This window comes from Mustela nigripes, chromosome 14 (genome assembly GCF_022355385.1).
Source record: "Mustela nigripes isolate SB6536 chromosome 14, MUSNIG.SB6536, whole genome shotgun sequence".
NCBI classification, from domain to species: Eukaryota; Metazoa; Chordata; class Mammalia; order Carnivora; family Mustelidae; genus Mustela; species Mustela nigripes.
The window spans coordinates 23,174,977-23,195,561 of record NC_081570.1 but is presented as its reverse complement, the minus strand read 5'-3'; the positions used below and the strand labels follow the sequence as shown (position 1 = coordinate 23,195,561).

General features: G+C 43.1%; 2 protein-coding genes across 2 annotated transcripts in view; one reads left to right on the top strand and one right to left on the bottom strand.

Moving 5' to 3' along the window:
- The window catches only part of ZCCHC17 (zinc finger CCHC-type containing 17), a 56,183-nt gene extending 40,119 nt beyond the window's left edge, over positions 1-16,064 (bottom strand). The window contains exons 1-2 of the mRNA XM_059376966.1: positions 15,961-16,064; positions 7,688-7,808 (exon numbers count right to left, since the gene is read on the bottom strand). Of these exons, the coding sequence (XP_059232949.1) occupies positions 7,688-7,753 (66 nt within the window). The 5' untranslated portion in view covers positions 7,754-7,808; positions 15,961-16,064. The remainder of the gene's footprint in view (positions 1-7,687; positions 7,809-15,960) is intronic.
- A 170-nt stretch (positions 16,065-16,234) lies between these two features.
- SNRNP40 (small nuclear ribonucleoprotein U5 subunit 40) overlaps positions 16,235-20,585 on the top strand; it is a 33,850-nt gene continuing 29,499 nt past the window's right edge. The window contains exons 1-2 of the mRNA XM_059376960.1: positions 16,235-16,424; positions 18,562-18,691. Of these exons, the coding sequence (XP_059232943.1) occupies positions 16,281-16,424; positions 18,562-18,691 (274 nt within the window). The 5' untranslated portion in view covers positions 16,235-16,280. The remainder of the gene's footprint in view (positions 16,425-18,561; positions 18,692-20,585) is intronic.

Here is a 20,585-nt window from a genome sequence, read left to right as displayed (position 1 = left end):
AGATAAAACATTATCCCAAACTCTATCTCTGCCTCCCATCCATCCTCTAGCCCATGCCCTAGGCCAGGGATTGGGATTAAAACTGTCACTAAATTCCATATTTATCACTAAATTCATTATTATTTATAAAGTATTCAATACAATCTTATAGACATAAGCTTTATTTTTTCAGTAACTTTAATTAGTTGTTTCATCTCAGGTACTCACTGTATCGCTTCACCATAACTAAGAGAAGGTGAGTGAATAGGACAAGTCAAGCCCCACTGCACTGCTGTTCACTAATACACATTGACTACTCACTATGTGTAAAACGCTGTTCAAACTGCTTTTATTTTATTTATTTGTTTGTTTATTTATTTATTTATTTATTTTTATTGACAGAGATCACAAGTAGGCAGAGAGGCAGGTAGAGAGAGGGGGAAGCAGGCTCCCCGCTGAGCAGAGAGCCCGATGTGGGGCTCGATCCCAGGACCCTGGGATCATGACCTGAGCTGAAGCCAGAGGCTTTAACCCACTGAGCCACGCAGGCACCCCTCAAAGTGCTTTTCTTTTACATACTCCTCATGATACCATATGATATTGGTACTGTTATTGTTCTCATTTGATGACAAACTGATGACAGACTGAGCAACTTACCCAAAGCTCAAAGATAGTCAGCAGCAGAGCTGGGATCTGAACCCAGTGAGTCTTTACACTAGAACTGCTCATAAGTTCCCTTGAACTATAAAATTCTAACACAGGGGCTAATGGGTAGCTCAGTGGGTTAAGCCGCTGCCTTTGGCTCAGGTCATGATTTCAGGGTCCTGGGATCGAGCCCTGCATCGGGCTTTCTGCTCAGCAGGGAGCCTGCTTCCCCCTCTCTTTCTGCCTGCCTCTCTGTCTACTTTGATCTCTCTCTCTGTGTGTCAAATAAATAAATAAAAATCTTTAATTAAATAAATAAATAAGTAAAATTCTAACACAGAAGCAATGTGACATTTGACATTTTATCTGCTCCTGGGAATGATCTTCAGAAGTATACATGGTAGGGCCTGTGCTGCAGATGAGGTGGAATAGCATAGTTTTAGAAAGAGCACAGGCTTTGGATTGAAAGATGTGGCTTCTAATCCAGCTCTGCCACTCCTTAGCTGTGAGATGTTGAATACAGCTTGCCCTTCAGGGCCTAAGTATCCAAGTATAGTCACTTTCCTCCAGCAGATAATAAATGATGCACACAAAGTACCTCACAGTTATACCTGGCATCTAAAGTACATTTAATAAATTGTGGCTTTATTTTAAAAAAAGATTTTTTAAATTTATGACAGAGAGAGACAGCAAGAGAGGGAACACAAGCAGGGGGAGCAGCAGGAAAAAGAAGAAGCAGGTTTCCCCCTGAGCAGGGAGCCCGATATGGGGCTCGATCCCAGGATGCTGGGATCATGACTTGAGATGAAGGTAGACACGTAACAACTGAGCCACCCAGGCACCGCAAATTGTGGCATTTTAATAATTTACAGTTTGAGACACTAATGCACAAAAAAAGGTTAGTGACTAATGGAAACGCAACTAACTTAGACACAAGGCACAGAACCTAGATCCCCTGATGCCTAGTCCAGTGCCTCTCACTCCACCAAATATCATTACTCATCTCAATGTTAGGATGGAAAGAAACAAAAACTTCCGTTTGCCTCATATTTTTAAATGAACACTTGAAATAACTCCATGATACAACATTAATGGGTTAAGAACCAAAAGCTTTTTTTTTTTTAAAATATTTTATTTATTTATTTGACAGACAGATCACAAGTAGGCAGAGAGGCAGGCAGAGAGAGGAAGGGAAGCAGGCTCCCTACTGAGCAGAGAACCCGATGCGTGCCTCGATCCCAGGACCCTGGGACCATGACCCGAGCCGAAAGCAGAGGCTTTAACCCACTGAGCCACCCAGGTGCCCCAGTTTTGTTTTTTTTTTTTTTAATTTTATTTATTTGAGAGAGTGCACACAAGCAGGAGGAGGGGTGGAGAGAGAAGAAGTAGACTCCCTGCTGAGCACAGAGCCAGGAGAGGGACTCGATCCCAGGATCCTGAGATCATGACCTGAGCTAAAGTTAGACACCTAAATGACTGAGCCAAGAACCAAAAGTCCTCTTTTATACTGATGAATATGTTATAGTGGGGTAAGGACCAGATAGTCCCGAAGAAACAGTACAATGAGGCAGATACTAGTACTTAAAATCAAGGTAAGGTGAAACTGGAGGAAAGTTGTCAGAGATTAGCTGGTGTGATCCTATCATGCTTCAAATGAGGAAAGGAAGACCAGAGACACAAAGTGCTTACCCAAGTACACAAAGCAAGTTGTTTTCTGCAAAACAGGGCTACATGGATACAGACAAGACTGTAACTTTTTTTTTTAAGTTTTTTAAAAAAATTTATTTACTTGAGAGAGAGAGAGCGTGTGTGAGAGAGAGAGAGAGAGAGAGAGCGAGCATGACAGGGGAGAAAGTCAGAGCGAGAAGCAGCCTCCCTGCTAAAGCAGGAAGCCCGATGTAGGACTTGATCCTGGGACTCGAGGATCATGACCTGAACCGAAGGCAGTCACTTAACCAACTGAGCCAGCCAGGCACCCAAGATTGTAAATTTTTCATTATAATAAAAGCAAATCCCTTCTTTCTGGACCAACTAAAGGCTTTTGCTTTTAAACTTTTTTTTTTTTTTTTTTTTTTTTTTTTTAAGAAAGAGAAAGATAGAGAACATGTGCATGCACGCATGTATGCAAGAAGTGAGGAAAAGAGGAGAGTGGGAGAGAAAGAATCCCAAGCAGGCTCCACACCCAGCACAGAGCCCAGTTGGGCCTAGATTCCATGACCCGGAGACCATGACCTGAGCCAAAATCAAGCGTCGCCACCCAAATGACTGAGCCACCCAGGCGCCTCAGCTTTTGCTTTAATTTAGTAACTGACTTTTGCTCCACAGATCTAGAAAGATGACTGAGGTGTTTCATACTGCATAACAACATTATTAAGGACAGAGTTATCTAACAAACTTAAAAGAATCATCTGGAATTTGGAGCCCAACTTACCTTGCTGCTGTAAATTAAGACCATCTCACTTTTCAATCCTGAACTCCAGTGTCACATTATGATCTTTTGAGGAAATATCATTAACAGACCTTAATTTGGCCTCTCCCAAAAGGAAAAGTTAATGTGCTCCAGAATGGATGCACTCAACTGTTTAGTCAGGAAAAGGCATTCTTGCCTATTTCCAGTACCAGGTGTTTCCATCACTGTGTCTCCTGGGGTGCAGTCAGAGTTGAAATTAATAGAATGGCACCTGCTGTAGATGATCACACAGTCTGCCTGGTGTCCCAAGAATAATTAGTCAAATAACTCAGGGAAAAAAACTCAGTAATTATATCAACTGAACTCACAGCTCAGGTAAAATGAATTTATCATCTTTGGAGTAGAGGCTGCACTGGCCTTAAAAGTAGTTACCCCATAATGTGAAGGAGCAACTTGAGGCTCAGAGACCTATATTACTTGCCCAAAGTCACAAAGGTGGAAAGTAGCAAGTCTTTTTACTTCTAGTTCAATGCCATTCCCACCTTGCCAACACTAAACTTCCCTAAGCATTTCTTTGGCTATGGCTGGGCTGAGCCAAATCCAAATTCACACTACTACGCTTATACCTGCTACCACACTTCATCAACTCCAACACCAAGCTAATCTCTCAGAGGATGAGAGAAGGATGAATACTGGCTTCTCACTTATTCAGTCACTGGGCTCCCCAGCCCTGCTGAGCAAAGGGAAAAACTGCTAGGTCTATATCACTGGTTTCTTCAAGGCAGATTGGTCCAAAGAGGCTTGGGTTCAATTTTATTCAAATATTTGCTGAGTACTGGGGTGCCTGGGTGGCTCAGTGGGTTAAGCCTCTGCCTTCAGCTCAGGTCATGATCTCAGGGTCCTGGGATTGAGCCCTGCATCGGGCTCTTTGCTCAGCAGGGAGCCTGCTTCCCCCACTTCTCTCTCTGCCTGCCTCTCTGCCTACTTGTGATCTCTGTCTATCAAAAAAAATAAAATCTTAAAAAAAAAAATATTTGCTGAGCACTTACATGCAAGATATCATGTTAGGTACTGTGAAATAAAAACACTTAAAAAAATGTCCAACCTATTTTTAAATAAATTTGATGTCGTTACCAAGATAGATGAGACAACCACGGCCCTTCCTCTCTAGTAACTCATTCTCTAGTGGAGGAGACAAACACACACACAAGTAATAATCATACAAGACAGACTGTGATAAATGCTGTTACTGAAAACTAACTGACTCTGGAAAAACTAGATTTACTATTGACCCTCTTTCTATATTTCAATTCAGTTAGAAGAGTTCTCCTAAGGTTCTTTTGGTTCCTCCATGCATTTTTGATAAGCTGGACACCCCAGGAGCAGTTTAGCAGAAAGCAGACTTGGAGAAAGGACCTGATTCAAAATCCCATTTTGGGGGCACCTGGGTGGCTCTGTCAGTTGGGCATCTGACTCTTGGTTCAGCTCTGGTCATGATCTCAGAGTTGTGAGATCAGCGAGCACGGGGCTCTACACTCAGCAGGGAGTCTGCTTCCCCTCTCCCTGCAACCTTTCTCCCACTCTCCTTCTTTCTCTCTCTCCAAAATAAATAAATATATCTTTTTTAAAAATAAATAAAATAAAATCCCAGTTTTGTTATTTATTAACCACTGGGCAATTAATTAACTTTTGAGAGGAGTTTCCTTATCCATAAACGAGGGTAATAATTTTTTGGAGAGTCAATGACAGAATGTATAAAAGTACTAACATATGTGATGCTGACAAATTTTTTTTTTTAAAGATTTTATTTATTTATTTGACAGACAGATCACAAGTAGGCAGACAGTCAGGCAGAGAGAGAGGAGGAAGCAGGCTCCCTGCTGAGAAGAGAACCCGACTCAATCCCAGGATCCTGGGATCATGACCTGAGCGGAAGGCAGAGGCTTTAACCCACTGAGCCACCCAGGTGCCCCTGCTGAAAAATTTTTTTGAATCTTAATGTAACTGAGTCTTCTTTGAAATATCAGGTACTCATTAAATATTTGTGCATGAATATTCTGAAAAATAGTTTCTTCTTTCTGATATATCAAGCAATTTCTCTCTCCCTAATTCCAGTCATTTCTAAACCATCATTTTTTCAAAACGTGCTCCTGAAATACTAAGCTAGAACTACTAAGTTCTCCCCAAACATTACCCTAGACCATCCATCCTTAAAAGTAACATGTAAGGGCGCCTGGGTGGCTCAGTGGGTTAAGCCGCCGCCTTCGGCTCAGGTCATGATCTCAGGGTCCTGGGATCAAGTCCCACATCGGGCTCTCTGCTCAGCAGGGAGCCTGCTTCCCTTCCTCTCTCTCTCTCTGCCTGCCTCTCTGCCTACTTGTGATCTCTCTCTCTGTCAAATAAATAAATAAATAAATCTTTAAAAAAAAAAGGTAACATTAAAACCTACACTAATTCAAGTCCCACTTTATTTAAGCAGCTGTCGGGCAAGAGTCACTTCAGAAATCTGAGTCAGTCTGTGAAGGGCACAGCACTCTTCTTTACCTTCTGTGCAACACCTGACAAACAAACTTCATCAACAGGAAAATCAATTTCATCTCTAGTGCTACTCACTTCCCCTTCTGAGCCCTGGTACCTCACTGATCTCTGGGAACACCACAGACCTTAAAGAAAAAAGACAAAGGCTCTGAAGAGCAGAAGTGTTTACTATTTGCTAGAACATTATTATCCTTTGTATCTTACAAGTTGGGACTGACTTAAAAGAAGTCAAGAGCCACAATTATCTATAGCCAACTGACAGACACAAAGTCTGCCCTCAAAGACCTCCCATTATCAGAAGATGAAACTCTGTCAACCATAAAGCAAGTAAGAATGATACTGTTAAAGTATTGCTTTGAGAGGAGGAAGATAATGTTAATGAATTCCTACTCTATCTAAGGCATTGTTTTTATAGATGATAGCTTATTTAACCATCATGGCAATCCTATGAAAGAAATGATTATCTCCGTTTAACAAATGAGAAAAACCAAGACTCGAAGAGAGTAAGGGATGGTCTCAAGAATCACAAAGTAATGGGCGCCTGGGTGGTTCAGTGGGTTAAAGCCTCTGCCTTCAGTTCAGGTCATGATATCAGGGTCCTGGGATGGAATCCCGCATCAGGCTCCCAGCTGAGCAGAGAGCCTGCTTCCTCCTCTCTCTCTGCCTGCCTCTCTGCCCTCTTGTGATCTCTGTCTGTCAAATAAATAAAAATCTTAAAAAAAAAAAAAAAAAAAAAAGAATCACAAAGTAAAAGCACTAGAACAGGAATCCAGGTTTTGCGTGCTCTACAAATACAATGCCTTTTCTTATTCAAAGGCTGATCATTCAGTCACCAAAGATGTAATGGGCACCTGTTATTTTCTACCCAACTAGCTGGGACTGAGAGCTACAACCGCAAACAAAACACACAGGGGTCTGCCCTCATGGAGCTTAGTGTCTTATGAGAAAGACAGATATTACACAAGTATACAAATACAGGGTGAGCCTATATATTTATGGTGGGGAAATATCTCTGAGGAGACCTTAGGGTCAAGACCTAAAATATGAAAAGAAGTTACTGGGAGGGGTGCCTGGTTGGCTCAGTGGGTTAAAGCCTCTGCCTTCAGCTTGGGTCATGGTCCCAGGATCCTTGGATCGAGCCCTGCATTGGGCTCTCTGCTCAGCGGGGAGCCTGTTTCCTTCCTTCTCTCTGCCTGCTTCTCTGCCTACTTGTGATCTCTGTCTGTCAAATAAATAAATAAAATTTTGGAAAAGGAAAAAAAAAAGTTAGTGGGAGAGTGGGGTAGTTAGACATAGCATGTACAGAAGGTCCTGAGAAGGAAGCAAGCTTAGAATGCTGAGAGTGGTCAGGAAGCCAGTGTGGCTGGTATGTGAGTAGAATAGAACAAAACCACACAGTCAGGGTAGGCAGAGGCCAAGTCCAGATTAAAGAGGGACTATAGACATATAGTCTACAGGCATAGAGACAGGCATAGAGACCCCAGTGGCTAAAGAAGAAATGGAGAGTATGAATTAATGGGGTGCCACAGGGATAAAGAAGTATACATTCAAGAGATATATCTGGGAGGAAGCAATAGTACAACTTGCTGATGGACTGGAGGGAGAGAGAAAATCAAGATCAAATCAAGAGGAGAAATAAAGGATGATGTCCAGACATTTAGCAGGGGTACCTGAAAGGACAGTGGCTCCATGTGCTGAGATGAGAAAGACTAAAAGAAAAGATCTGGTTAGAAAATAAAAAATTCAGGGGCACCTGGCTGGCTCAGGAGGTGAAGCATCTGCCTCTTGATCTCGGGGTGAGTCTGAGCCACATGTTAGGTGTAGAGATTATTTAAAAAAATAAATTTCTTTTAAAAGAAAGGAAGAAAAAATTCAGTTTAAAACATTAATTAGACATGCTGTGAGGTACCCAAATGAAGATGTCAAGTATGCAGCTAGGAGTCTGGAGCTTAAAGGAGGTACAAATAGTAGCCAGATGTTCCACTAGTTCTTCCTGTTTGAACTGCGATGCTCCACATATTCTCAAGCAGACAGGAAGCTTCAAACCCAGCTGCTTTTCACCCCTCAATTATGCTTAACACAAATGGAAAATTTTTAAGGCCAGAAAGAATATACCTCTCCTTGGAAAATAGTGTAGAGAGCCGGCAAGTTCTCCATGGTCTCGGGTCTTCCTGAATTCATCCTTAATGTTCTATGGCTCCTCCATTTCTCTTCTGCTGAAGCTAATTCAAGTGTCCTATCACAAAGAAATAAGACAGACAACATGCGAAAGACACCTGCGTTAAAGAAGAAATGTGCACATAATCCCCTGTTAGTCTCTACAGAATAATGGCATTAGATTTAACACTAGGCACTTCCATCCACATCTCTTTTGGCCCGTCATCATGAGGAGTTGTGGAAACTTGGATCCTTTTTTTTCCAATTGATACTTACCCAAGGCCATTAGTCTGTTTTGTTTTTCTAATCACTATTGTTACTGTTCTTTTGTCGAAGGAAGGCTTTGAGATATGTGTGTGTGAAACTGAATTTTTAAAAAGGGAATAATAGTAATAAGAGGTAACATTTATCAAGAATGTCCAGGTACTGTGCTAAGCACCAAACAGCCAATATCTCATTTAATCCTCAAAACTCTCAAGCTGTAGGTTATATTCTTTTTTTTTTTTTAAGATTTTATTTATTTACTTGACAGAGATCACAAGTAGGCAGAGAGGCAGGCAGAGAGAGAGGAGGAAGCAGGCTCCCCGCTGAGCAGAGAGCCTGATGTGGGGCTCAATCCCAGGACCCTGGGATCATGACCTGAGCCAAAGGCAGAGGCTTAACCCACTGAGCCACCTAGGCGCCCCAGAAGAGTCTTAAACAGACTCTGCAATGAGCGCGGAGCCCAATGTGGGGCTCGAAGTCACGACCCTGAGAATACCACCTGGGTTGAAACTAAGAGTTGGACAACTAAATGCACCACCCAGGTGCCCTTGCACCTCTTTTTTTAGTGCCCACATAACAATCCATTCTTGGATGTACCAAATTTATTTAACTTTTTTTTTTTTTTAAGATTATTTATTTATTTATTTGAGAGGCAGAGATCACAAGTAGGCAGAGAGGCTGGCAGAGGAAGAGGTGGAAGCAGGCTCCCCGCCGAGCAGAGAGCCCAACGCGGGGCTCGATCCCAGGACCCTGGGATCACTACCTGAGCCGAAGGCAGAGGCTTTAACCCACTGAGCCACCCAGGCGCCCCTACCAAATTTACTTAACTATTTACGAATCATGTTAAAATGCAGACTGCAATTCAGTAAGTCTGAAGTGGTGCCTGAGATTGTACATTTCCACAAGCTCCTGGATGATGGTGATGCTGCCTGAGTAGAATCTTACCACTTTGGAGTTGGAAGGGACCTTATGGATACTCTTGCTCAGTCTCCTGTTTTAAACAGAGAGGGAACTTGCAGTCTAGTGGCTCTTAACCATGCCACTTTACTCTGCTGGATAAATCACTGCTACATGAAGATAAATCTAAAGGTACTGCCCTCGGGTCTCTTTTTCCTCCCAATTACACTTCCTGACAATAAGACTTGAAATTCTGTTTTCCTTAGTTTTTCATAACCAAATACCTTCTTCTCTCCTCAACCCCCTCACTTTCATATGACAACTTCGGTCCTAGTTTTGCAGTCTTCCTGATCTACAGGACCATCCATTAATTGAACTGCCTCACTTAAAACAAAAATGAGAGAAAATCCTATCAGTCTTCCAAATCCTGGTCTTGGTATCATCCCCAGGTTCCTACATCCTTCTCCTTGAGTTCTGTAAGACAACTTTGTATCCTTGCAATAAACTTGTGCTTTTCTGCTTATATCAGCCACAAGTGGTTTTTATTACTTTACTAATAGAACATAGAATGGAGGCATATTTGTCAGTTCTTGAGAAATGGCTGATAAACAGGTTAAATCCATGTATCACAACCTGGTTAGATCCTGCTTCTTCCCCTTCCCAGCCATGCAGGCTCATCTCTAATCTTTCCCTCCCTCTGACCAGCATTTCTCACCTCACATCCTAGAATAAAGGTTATTGACCTGAGGCCAGTGGCTCTATCAAGAGACCTTAATTCCTCCAGCTCTGGGAACACTAGTGAAGTATAGAATCCATACAGTGAGGTATAGAATCCATAGAGGCATCAGCAGTTAGGACACCTAAATTGAGCTCAAATGTCTTAGTTGATCATCTGTTCCTTCTACACAAAGGTCATGGGAAGAGCGATAAAAGTAGAAAAAATCTTAAGTTGATTCTTAGAGATTTCTGCTGTGGCAAGTGTATGACCACGTAACTTAAAGCTCTCCCATTGGCTCCTTCTGTAGAACACTACCCTGAGAAACCCTGCGCAATTCTTCAGGAAAGAAAGCAGTATGCATTACTGAGGGAAATCCTGAAACATAACAGTAACAGGTTTACAATTTCACGAAAGCAGAGGGTTGCCATTTTTAAAAAATGGAACTTAAAATTTTCTTTCAAATTACATTCTGTAGAAACCTAGAGTTCTGGGGGCACCTGGGTGGCTCAGTTGGTTAAATGTCTGCCTTCAGCTCAGATCATGATCCCAGGTCCTGGGAACAAGCCCCGAACCAGGCTCCCTGCTCAGTGGAGAGTCTGCTTCTCTCTCTCCCTCTCCCTGTGTGTGTGCTCATGCTCTTGCTTTCTCTCTCACTCTCTCAAATAACTAAAATCTTAGGGGGAAAAAAAAGTAAGAAAGAAACTAGAGTTTGATGGTGGTCCAGTCAAGTAAGACCACATCTGTAGACGTCAAAGAGCAAGTATATTGATAAAGATGGAGGTACATCATTTGGAGCTGCTTTGCAATAATTCTAGAAACAGAATATCTTCCGTAAGTGCTTCGTTTTCCTTGAATGTTTTAAACAATAATAGAATATGTTGGAATGCAACATGGACCCAATTACTAGCCACCCACTTCCCAAAGCAAGGGACAGAGCAAGAAAAATACACTGTGGGAATGAGAGGTGTAGCAGACAAATGGTGGCCCAGAGTGAGGGCAGACATTTGGGTGAGGAAGAAATCTGCAAAGAAGAGCAACTCAGCAGGGCACCTGGGTGGCTCAGTTATTGTTTGCCTTCAGCTCAAGTCTTGGGATCAAGCCTGGCACGAGGCTCCCAGCTCTGTGGGAAGCCTGCTTCTCCCTCTCCCACACCCCCACTTGTGTTCCCTCTCTGGCTGTCTCTCTTTCCATCAAATCTTAAAAAAAAAAAAAAAAAAAAGAGCAACCCAGTGTGGAAAGAAGCAGGGTAATGATGACATCCACATATTGGGCTGTCCACAATGATGAATCAGTGCCAAGAATGGGAAGCAGCGCCGAGAGTAGAGGTAGTAATGCAATATTAACTTTCTGATTACAGGAGTTATATTGTGATTATATAAGAGAATGTCCTTTTTTATAGGAAAACTAAAGTTTTCAGGGATGATGGGGCATCCAGTCAGCAACTTAACTCTCAAATAATTCATTAAAAAATGTTATCTGTACTGAACTTCCACAATTTAGTGATTGTTTAAAAGCTGTTTTTAATGTGCATGCGACTGAAAAACAAAAAAACAAAAATAAAAAAAAAACCCCTGTTCTCTCTTCTCTCAAGCAATGAGAAGTCCATAGAACAATTACTAAATCAGTAAGATACTTAAAGCACCTTTGGACGTTCAAGTGTCACCTTACTGATCTGGCCATGATTTTTTTGTTGTATTTGTTTCTTTGGATATGGATTTGCTGTGGTTGCTACAGAACAATACTAACTAGATAAAACCCTGAGAGTTAAAGGAATTCTAATTTATCTTCAACCTGTGTATAAGAATTGAGAGAATCTGCTAAAAAGTAAAAATACTGGGGTATCAACAAAGACAGAATAATGACTCCAGAGCCTGCATTCTCAACCACTATTCTACACCGCCTCAAAAAGAATATGCAAATCACACCTAAATCTTATTATAATTTCTAATACAAACTAAGTCCCAACATTAGAGATTCCAATGAGGAGTCCTCATCAGAAGGGCATCATTCTTGGAGGAGGTAATGATGAGCTGGGTCTGGATTCATTCATCCAAACATGCAACCAAGGACCATTTTTTTTTTTTTTAAAGATTTTATTTATTTGTCAGAGACAGAGGGAGAGCGAGCGAGCGAGCACAGGCAGACAGAGAGGCAGAGGGAGAAGCAGGCTCTCCGCCGAGCAAGGAGCCTGATGTGGGACTTGATCCCAGGACCCTGGGATCATGACCTGAGCCGAAGGCAGCTGCTTAACCAACTGAGCCACCCAGGCGTCCCCCAAGGACCATTTCTTACTTGGTTTTTCTCTTCCCAGGGTCTGGTATACAGTAGGTACTCAAAGTTGTTGTTGTTGTTTTCTTTTTTTCTCTTTTTGAATGAGTGAATAGAGACTCACTATGTGCTAAACACAGGTAGAGAAAGAAGGGAGAAAGCATTCTACCCTAAAGAAAGCAGAGGAAATTAGTTCCACCCAATATATTGGTCAGATCAGAAGGTGGGAGACTGACAGCCAAACTTCCTCCTCCCTACCAAATTACTAGAATGACTATCTTAGATAGATGATTGTTCCTTTTTGAACTTCAGTCATGGATCAGTTAAGAAAATGTCCAAAAGCAGGAAAGAGAAAAAATAGTAAAATGAAACAAAACAAAACAAAAACACACCACACACAAAAATGGTCTCATAAAACGTGAAAGCTGAAAAGGAATTATGAAGTTCATTTAGCATGTTATTTTTATTTAGCTGAAAATGAGGCTAACAGACATCAAGTGACTTGACAAAGGCTGCCTACAGCTAACCATGTTGGCACTAGACCCCATGGCCAGTACTCTATCCCACACTATTGTTACAATCAATAATCCTGGAGGTTCTCCAAGACCTCTGATAACAACAGCTAGTTCGTCAGTGTTTATTTGCCATGCATTAACCTAAAAGCTTTACTTGTCTTAGCTAACTACAAGTGTATCAGCGTTAAAAATGGTGGCTAGGTTCAAAGTACTGAGAAAACAAGAGAGAGCAAGGGTTTGGAGGAAATTGGGAAGTTTAAGAGGTGACAACCAAATAGGAAAAATGAAGTCCTGTAGGAGAGAATACTGTTCTTTGACCTCATTAGAACCCTAATCTATTGAACTCTACTTTCTTCCAACCTGTTAGCCCTCTCCAGCTTAGATTCCAGGACCCACCATTTTAATAATTAGAATGACCTCCCTTTAACTCCTTGTCTTTACAGCTCACCTTTCTGGCATGAGTGGAGTATAACTGCAGACAACAGAACCCATGCTAGCTAAGTTAAGCAGAAAAGGAGTTATTGCCAGATATTATGTGGCTTACAAAATTACTTGAAGAGCTATAGGAGAAGGCTCCCTTAGAACTTACAGGAACAAGTCTTAACCCACAAAATAACTCTTTGCCATGATCGAAAAAGTTATGGCTATCATTGCAGGAAGTCACTAAACCAGAAAGTTGTTGACTAAAGAAATCCAGTGCCTCTGCTATGATACTTGTCAGCAAAACTGGATGGCTCTCACCCTTTTTGTCTCCACATCTAACTCAGCTCCAAATTCAATTCTCACCTTAGGTGCAAAGGAGTCTAGGAAATTGCTTTTAGCATCCCAAACTTTTCAGTAAGAGAAGGCACATTAAGAGGTGGAAAGTATGCTGAGCAAGTCAAATCCCTGGTCCTCACTATCCCTGGATATGTCTTCTCCATGCCTACACTGAACAGCCTAATGTTCCTAGAAAAAAAGATATGATCTCCAACCTCAAGTGGGCCTTTTTTTAAGTACATACTACAATCCTATAAAGACATTCTTTATATTCCTTTTCCCTTTCAAATATTTTATCTATTTGACAGAGACATAGTGAGAGAGGGAACACAAGCAGGGGAAGTGGGAGAGAGAGGGGGAGAGGCAGGATTCTAGCCAAGCAAGGAACCTGAGGTGGGGCTCCACCCCAGGACCCCGGGGTTGCGACCTGAACCGAAGGCAGATGCCTAACGACTGAGTTACCCAGGCACCCCTCAAATGGGCCCTTAATTCTGCAAGACAATTCTACGATTCCCTGGTCTACTCATTCTCCCACAATCTACAATGACTTTCACACTTTCTACACTCAAATCTCTGACCTCCTCTCACTCTAAGTATATGATCCCATCACCTGCTTTACAGAAAAAATAAAAGCCACGAGAAAACTCATTTTACCAGTACAAAACACAGAAACAACCTGTGCCTACTGCCTTCATTTTCTTCTTCCTTTCTATTAACTGCAAAAACTTCTTTCATTCCCATCTTCCTAAGACTGCTCTAACTGTACTTTGGATCCCATCCATTCCCATGTCCTCAGAACACTATCAATGACTCAATTTCTCTCTTGCATTTTCAATTTTTCCATCGCCCTCTAAATTGGGTCCTTGATGACCTCTCATCTCCCTTAGCTTCCACATCCTCTCCTTTCCTTTACAATCATATGTATGGAAAATACTCTCTAGATTCACTGCCTTCTTTCCTTCTCTTGAGTTTTTGCCTCCTATCTGGCTTCTGGCCCCATCACACCAACTCTCATGAAGGACACCATAAGCTCCATGAAGATAAAGCCAACAGACTTTTTTCAATTCTGATGATATTTAAATTCCAGGTTTTCTTTTAATGGGATCAGTTCATGGACATCATTTTTTTTAATGATTTTATTTATTTACTTGACACATAGAGAGTGAAAGAGCACAAGCAGGGGGAGCAGCAGAAGGAGAGGGAGAAGCAGGCTCCCCACTGAGCAGGGAGCCCGATGCAGAACTTGATCCCAGGACCCTAGGATCACAACCCAAGCCAAAGGCAGACGCTCAACCATGTGAGCCACCCAGGCACTCCTGAATTCCAGGATTTCCTAACACAGACAATTTCCTGCTGCTGAGACAACATTCTTCTGGTCCTCTACCCTAGCTCTTCTGTTTCTCTTGTGGAGTCCTGTTCCTGTTCTTGGCCATTACCTGCTGGGACCACTTGAGGTTCTCTCAGTTGATCTTACCCACACCTATGTCTCAATTATCACCCATCTGCAAATTACTCCCAGCTAAATATCTCCCAAAACATCTCTGAGTTCCAAAGCTGTATTTCAAACTACCTCCTGGATCTCATGAATGACCTCTCCCTTCCCCGTCCAAAAAAAGAACTACCCTGATGCATAAGCCAGAAACCCAGGAGTTATGTCTGATTTCTCTTTCACTCCCTGAATCTAATCCATCACTAAGTTCTACTGATTTTACCCCCTTATCTCTAGAATCTGTCCAGTTCTCTGCAGTTGTACCGATACCATTACCTCAGTCCTCATTGCTTATCTCTCTCACCACTTGGGTCTATCTGCATCTATCCTTCCTCCAACCTGTTTATGCTACTGAGACTGAGGGATCAAGCCACCTCTCCCACCTCACCACTCTCTCCCACAACAACAAAAACAAAAACGCAGCAGTTTCTCATCCGTCTTGAAGTAAAAGTCCGGCACCTCTACCCACCTCCCGCTGCAACCTGTAGGAGACTCTTCTTTCCCTCTGTACTGGCCACGGTGGCCTCTTTTTTTTGCCTTATAGTCATTTTCCTCCGATTCACCACAGGGCCCCTGCACATGCTGCTCTCTCTGGGATATTCTGCCTTCCTCCCTTGACTCAAGTAATTAGAATCCTTCCTTCAGGTATCCATTCAGGCATCTTTTCCTCACAGACGCCTTTCTGCTTATTTCAGGCACTCATAGCATCAGGCATGTCTCCTAACTTTAGTGAGATCACCGTTTAACAGGTTTGCCCTCCCGGACTCAAACCCCTGAGGTCAGGGACCATCTTTGGTTCACCATGTATCCTCAAGGCTCTTTCCCAAACCAGCTGGACGATTAAGGAGAGACCTAGTTCCCAGATATGAATCCAAATTTCTCACAAGACCGTGCTCTGGAGAAGCAGGGGTCGGATATTCCTCTCATCTCCGTCTCTCTGAGAGGCACAGAGCAGGCCCTAGTCAAAGACTGCACAATCAATGGCAGAAACAAGTCGGCCTCCTTAGCCAGAGAGGAGCCTGGTGGAGCCGGGAGACAAGGCTTTCCTCCCTGGGGGCGTCCGGCACAGGCACAGGGCTGGACAAGGCAAGCGCTGGACGAACAAGCCAGCGGTCGAGGGCCTCAGGCGGCTGCAGAGACCCCAACGTTCTGCTCCGGCCAAGAAGGGGAACCCAGGCTGGTACATGCAGGCGCTGGGACCTCGGGGCCTGCCTGTGCCCCCTGAAAACCATCAGCTGAGAAGGGCCAGACTCAGGCCACACAACCGAGGTGCCGCCTCCAGATGCCGCAGCCCCCCACCCCCGACCTTCCTTCCACTTACTCTGTGTCAGCTCCCGGTCTCCCCGCCGCAGCATTGCGCGAAACGCCAAAACCAGACAGCGCTCCCACCCACAAGACACAGCGCGCCTAGGTGGGACTCCAGCCCCACCCACCAATCCTGGCACCGTACTCTCGTGACGCTAGGAAAGATCTGACCAATAAAAGGAGAGCACTCAGGGGGCGGTGCAGAGGGGAATACTGGAAGGCGATTGGTTCCTCGGAGCCGGAAGTTCTTGGGGAAGAACTAAGTTGGAACCAATCGCGCGTTGCCTGAGTGTGTCGGCGCGGTCAGTGGCGGCGCTGAGGAGAGTGGTTGCCGCCATGATAGAGCAGCAAAAGCGCAAAGGCCCAGAGTTGCCACTGGTTCCAGTCAAGCGGCAGCGGCATGAATTGTTGTTGGGAGCCGCGGGGTCGGGCCCCGGAGCCGGACAGCAGCCGACGGCGCCTGGCGCTTTGCTGCAAGCGGTAAGTGAAGTAGCAGACAGCCTTCGGCCCTACGCTCATCTTCCTCTCTGAGAGCCTAGTACCCGGTGATCCCGCACTGCGAGGGCGGAACGAGAATAGCTACCTGCAGTTAAAATAGGGGAGCACTGTGGAGGTGGTCAACAACCCTCCAGATGGTCCCTTCGTTCCCAGGTTGGACGCCTGTTTTCAGCGTCTCGACCACCCTGGGAGAGGGCGTTAGAATTAAAGTTACATTCCTTGAACTCAAAACCGGTACCAGGGCTTTTTCATACTTACTCTTCCACAGAGAGCCGGCATAGAGTAAACATTCAAAAAGGTGGTAGAATGGATGGATGAATGAATGAGGGAAGGAAGGAAATGAATGAGACCCGCTCGCTTTGGGATTTTGGGCAAGTTGCTCTCCCCTTTGTTTCTCAGCACTGGTGCTGTTATTAACGACAACCGAACAATCGCTCACATTCATGGAGTCCGTGCACCCAGGGCTTTGTGTGCGAAAACTCCATTAATCTTGGTAACAGCGTAAGAGTTAAGAACTCTTCGTGCAGTCTCTTGTAAATTTACCCGGTAAATGATAGAAAGAGACTTTAAATCCCAAATCCATAGTCTTAACTGCATTTCTTGTAAGATGGAGGTAATGATCACATCTCTTTTCCTGTGCTGCTAGGCTCAGATCAAGAAATACGTGTGTCCTCTCTCAACCTTTCCTCTGGCGGATGAGCAAATCCTGCTGGCACCATCCTCAAAATATATATATACCAAATTGCTACCCCTTCTGTCACCTCCATCACTAACTCGTGGTCTAATCCATTATTTTCTCATTTGGCATTATTGTAGTGAGGCCCTAAAAAGGTAATCCTGTTTCTGCTGTTGTATGGTCAGTCTATTCTCAGTCCAGCGACTGGAGAACCTTGCTAAAGGTCAGATCATGTTTCCCTCAGCTGAAAACTTTCAGTGGCTTTCCACTTCACCCAGTTAAACCAAAATCCTTAAAATCTTTTGCCCATTTTCCATGTGTCTCTCAGATCTACCTATTTTCCATTGCTGATGCTGCTCGTTTTGCTGGCTTCCATGCTCTTGCCTCGAAGTCTTTGCATTTGCTGCACTCTACCAGAGTGCTCTTAAATGGTTTACACACTCCGGCTCCTCCAAATCTTTGTTCAGATATCCCGTTTTTCAGGGAAGGCTTTCCTGACTACACTGCTTTAAATTGCAGTACCCCATATGCATTAATCCACGTTGCTTTTTTTTCTCCATAGCACCTACCACCTGCTGTATGTTTTGTTTTTCTCTCTCCCTCTCTCCTATTCCTCCTTTCCTAGAACAGAAACTCGATTGTTTATTTTGTTCAGTACTACTTTTCCAATGCCAAGAAAAATAGCCCAGCACATAATATTTTTTTGACTAAACCAGAAACCACTAAAGATATTTGGCACTAATAGTAGCACCCATCCTTCTCTCTGAAAAAAGTATCAGCCTGGGTTTCATTGAATTATCCAAGCCTAGGCTTGGTGTCAAGACCATAATCAAAACTTCTGGGTAATATGTTCCCTGCAGGATGTTTGGGAGTCTGTGACAGTCCAGTCATTAAATGAGCTAGAGACTGGGAAAACAGTATTGGATGACACAGGCAGGGTCCCTACACTTACAAGGCTGCTTTTCTACTGGGGAAAAAGAAAAAAATGTGTGAGCAAATATTTAAGGTAATTTCAGGTAGTGGTAAGTGCTGTGAAGAAGTACAGCAGGAGTAATGGAATACAGAGGGGAGGTGTAGTTTGAGTGATGAAGGAAAGACCTTCTGAAGAGGAAACATTGGAAGGAGCTAAACACAGGAGGATCAAGGGAAGAAGATTCTGATCAGGACCAACAAGTGTAAAGATCCTCAGACAGAAATGAGCTTAACATGTTTGAGCAATTAAAAGTTGGCTGTGGGACCGGAGGAGAGTGAGCGAGTAGTTAGTAAACAGGTAGACACTAGACACTACAGCAGGAAGGGATCAAATTGGAGGCATAAGTTAGTATAAGAAGAGTTGCTATTCTCTAAATCAGGAGAAATCTACTCAATTATTGTTTCCCATGTCTTTTGCACCCTCCTTTGCCTGTAGGTAGTGACTACTCTATACTTCTGTCTTTTGTTCAGGGACCTCCAAGGTGTTCCTCCCTTCAGGCCCCAATCATGCTGCTCTCAGGACATGAAGGGGAAGTGTACTGCTGCAAGTTTCACCCCAATGGATCCACCTTAGCATCTGCAGGATTTGATCGACTGATATGTAAGAGATAGTTTCTGAAGTTGGAATAATTGCTGTCTGCTAAGTTGTGATTATTTTTTAAAATTTCCAGTGCCGAAGAAGGTTAGCAGTCTGAATCCGTCATGTCGTAGACTACATAGCTAATGTACAATAAGAATATTGAATATTCTTATACAGTACAATAAGAATATTGAATGATCTTGGGTATAGACCTCAAAGTCCATGTGGTAAATATAAAAGGGAATATGTTACTAGTTGGAAAGTGAGTTGCCCTACTTTGAGAATATCTTCCTCATGGAGACAGATCTTGAGTGGGTTGAGCCAGACAAGAGATCTAGGCATACCAGGTTAATGGAAGTAATTAGGGGAGAGAGAGCTTCCTTTTCCCAGATGTGAGACCTTCCTCTTGATCCATTCATAGAATCCTAGCACATGGGAAAGAAAGGGGGGGTGGAGATGGTAAAGTGGCAACTCAGTTGGATAATCTCCCTGTAAATCATTAGGATCTGCATCCAAGAGGCATCTGGCTGGCTCAATCAGTAAAGCAAATGACTCTTGATCTTGTGGTTGTGGGTTCAAGCCCCATGTTGGGCGTAGAGATTACTTAAAAATAAAATTCTTGAAAAAAAAAAAAAATAGTTCTGGGCACATGGCTGGCTCAGTCAGTAGGGCATGCTAGTCTTGATCTTGGGGCTGAGTTCATGCTCCATGTTGGGTGTGGAGCCTACTTAAAAATTTTTTTTAAAGGGGCGCCTGGGTGGCTCAGTGTGTTAAGCTGCTGCCTTCGGCTCAGGTCATGATCTCAGGGTCCTGGGATCGAGTCCCACATCGGGCTCTCTGCTCGGCGGGGAGCCTGCTTCCCTTCCTCTCTCTCTCTGCCTGCCTCTCTGTCTACTTGTGATCGCTCTCTGTCAAATAAATAAATAAATAAATCTTTTTTAAAAAAATTTTTTTTAAACTGGGGACTTCGGGCTAGCTCAGTTGGTGGAGCATGTAACTCTTGATCTCAGGGTCTTGAGTTCAAGCCGCACACTGGATGTAGAAATTGCTTAAAAATAAAATCTTAAACAAAAAACAAAAACCAAACTCTGCATCCAGATTCTCAGCTACTAGTTGGCAGTACCCATTTTTGAGAAATAAGTTGAAAAAATCACTTTAGAGGAGTCATGAGAAAAAAGCAAGAGAGAAGATATCAGGAGCATCTGATTGTCTTTTATTCTTACATCATTTGTTGCTTTATGGGATGAAGTGAGTCCTTTAGTTCTTTGCTTATAAGTCTGTACCTCAGAATAGATGAGAGCTGTCTTTGCTGTCTTAATTTAGCTGTTCTAGTTCTGTGATCCTTAAACTTAACAGTGGCCAAGCATCTGGAAGACTTGCAATTTTGCAAAACATCCTTGAATCAATACACTTATTTCATCAAGCAAAAAACAGTTTATCAACAGAAAAATAACTACAATATGTATGTACCTTATAACATATAGAGGTGCTCCTTAATAACACTCATTAAAGTTCATTCCTTGCTAGACCAAGTTCCCTGAGGACAGGAACTGTGTCTGTTCATTTATCTCCTTTTATCCTAGCACCTGTCATGTTGTAGGTATATGGTACATGTGGAATGAATAAATGTAGTGTAAAGTCATTGCCATGTGACCTTCAAGTCAGTTCCAGCTTCCTGGGTTTTCTGTAAGTGCCATCATTTTGTAGTCTCTATACTCAACCAACCTGTAGTAGTGAGTACCAACTTTTTTAACATTACAGCAGAAAGCTTAAGACTTTAAAAATTATATTTTTTAAAAAGATTTTATTTATTTATTTGACAGAGAGAGAAAGATCACAAGTAGGTAGAGAAACAGGCGTGGGGGAGGGAAGCAGGCCCCCTGCTGAGCAGAGAGCCTGACGCAGGGCTCGATCC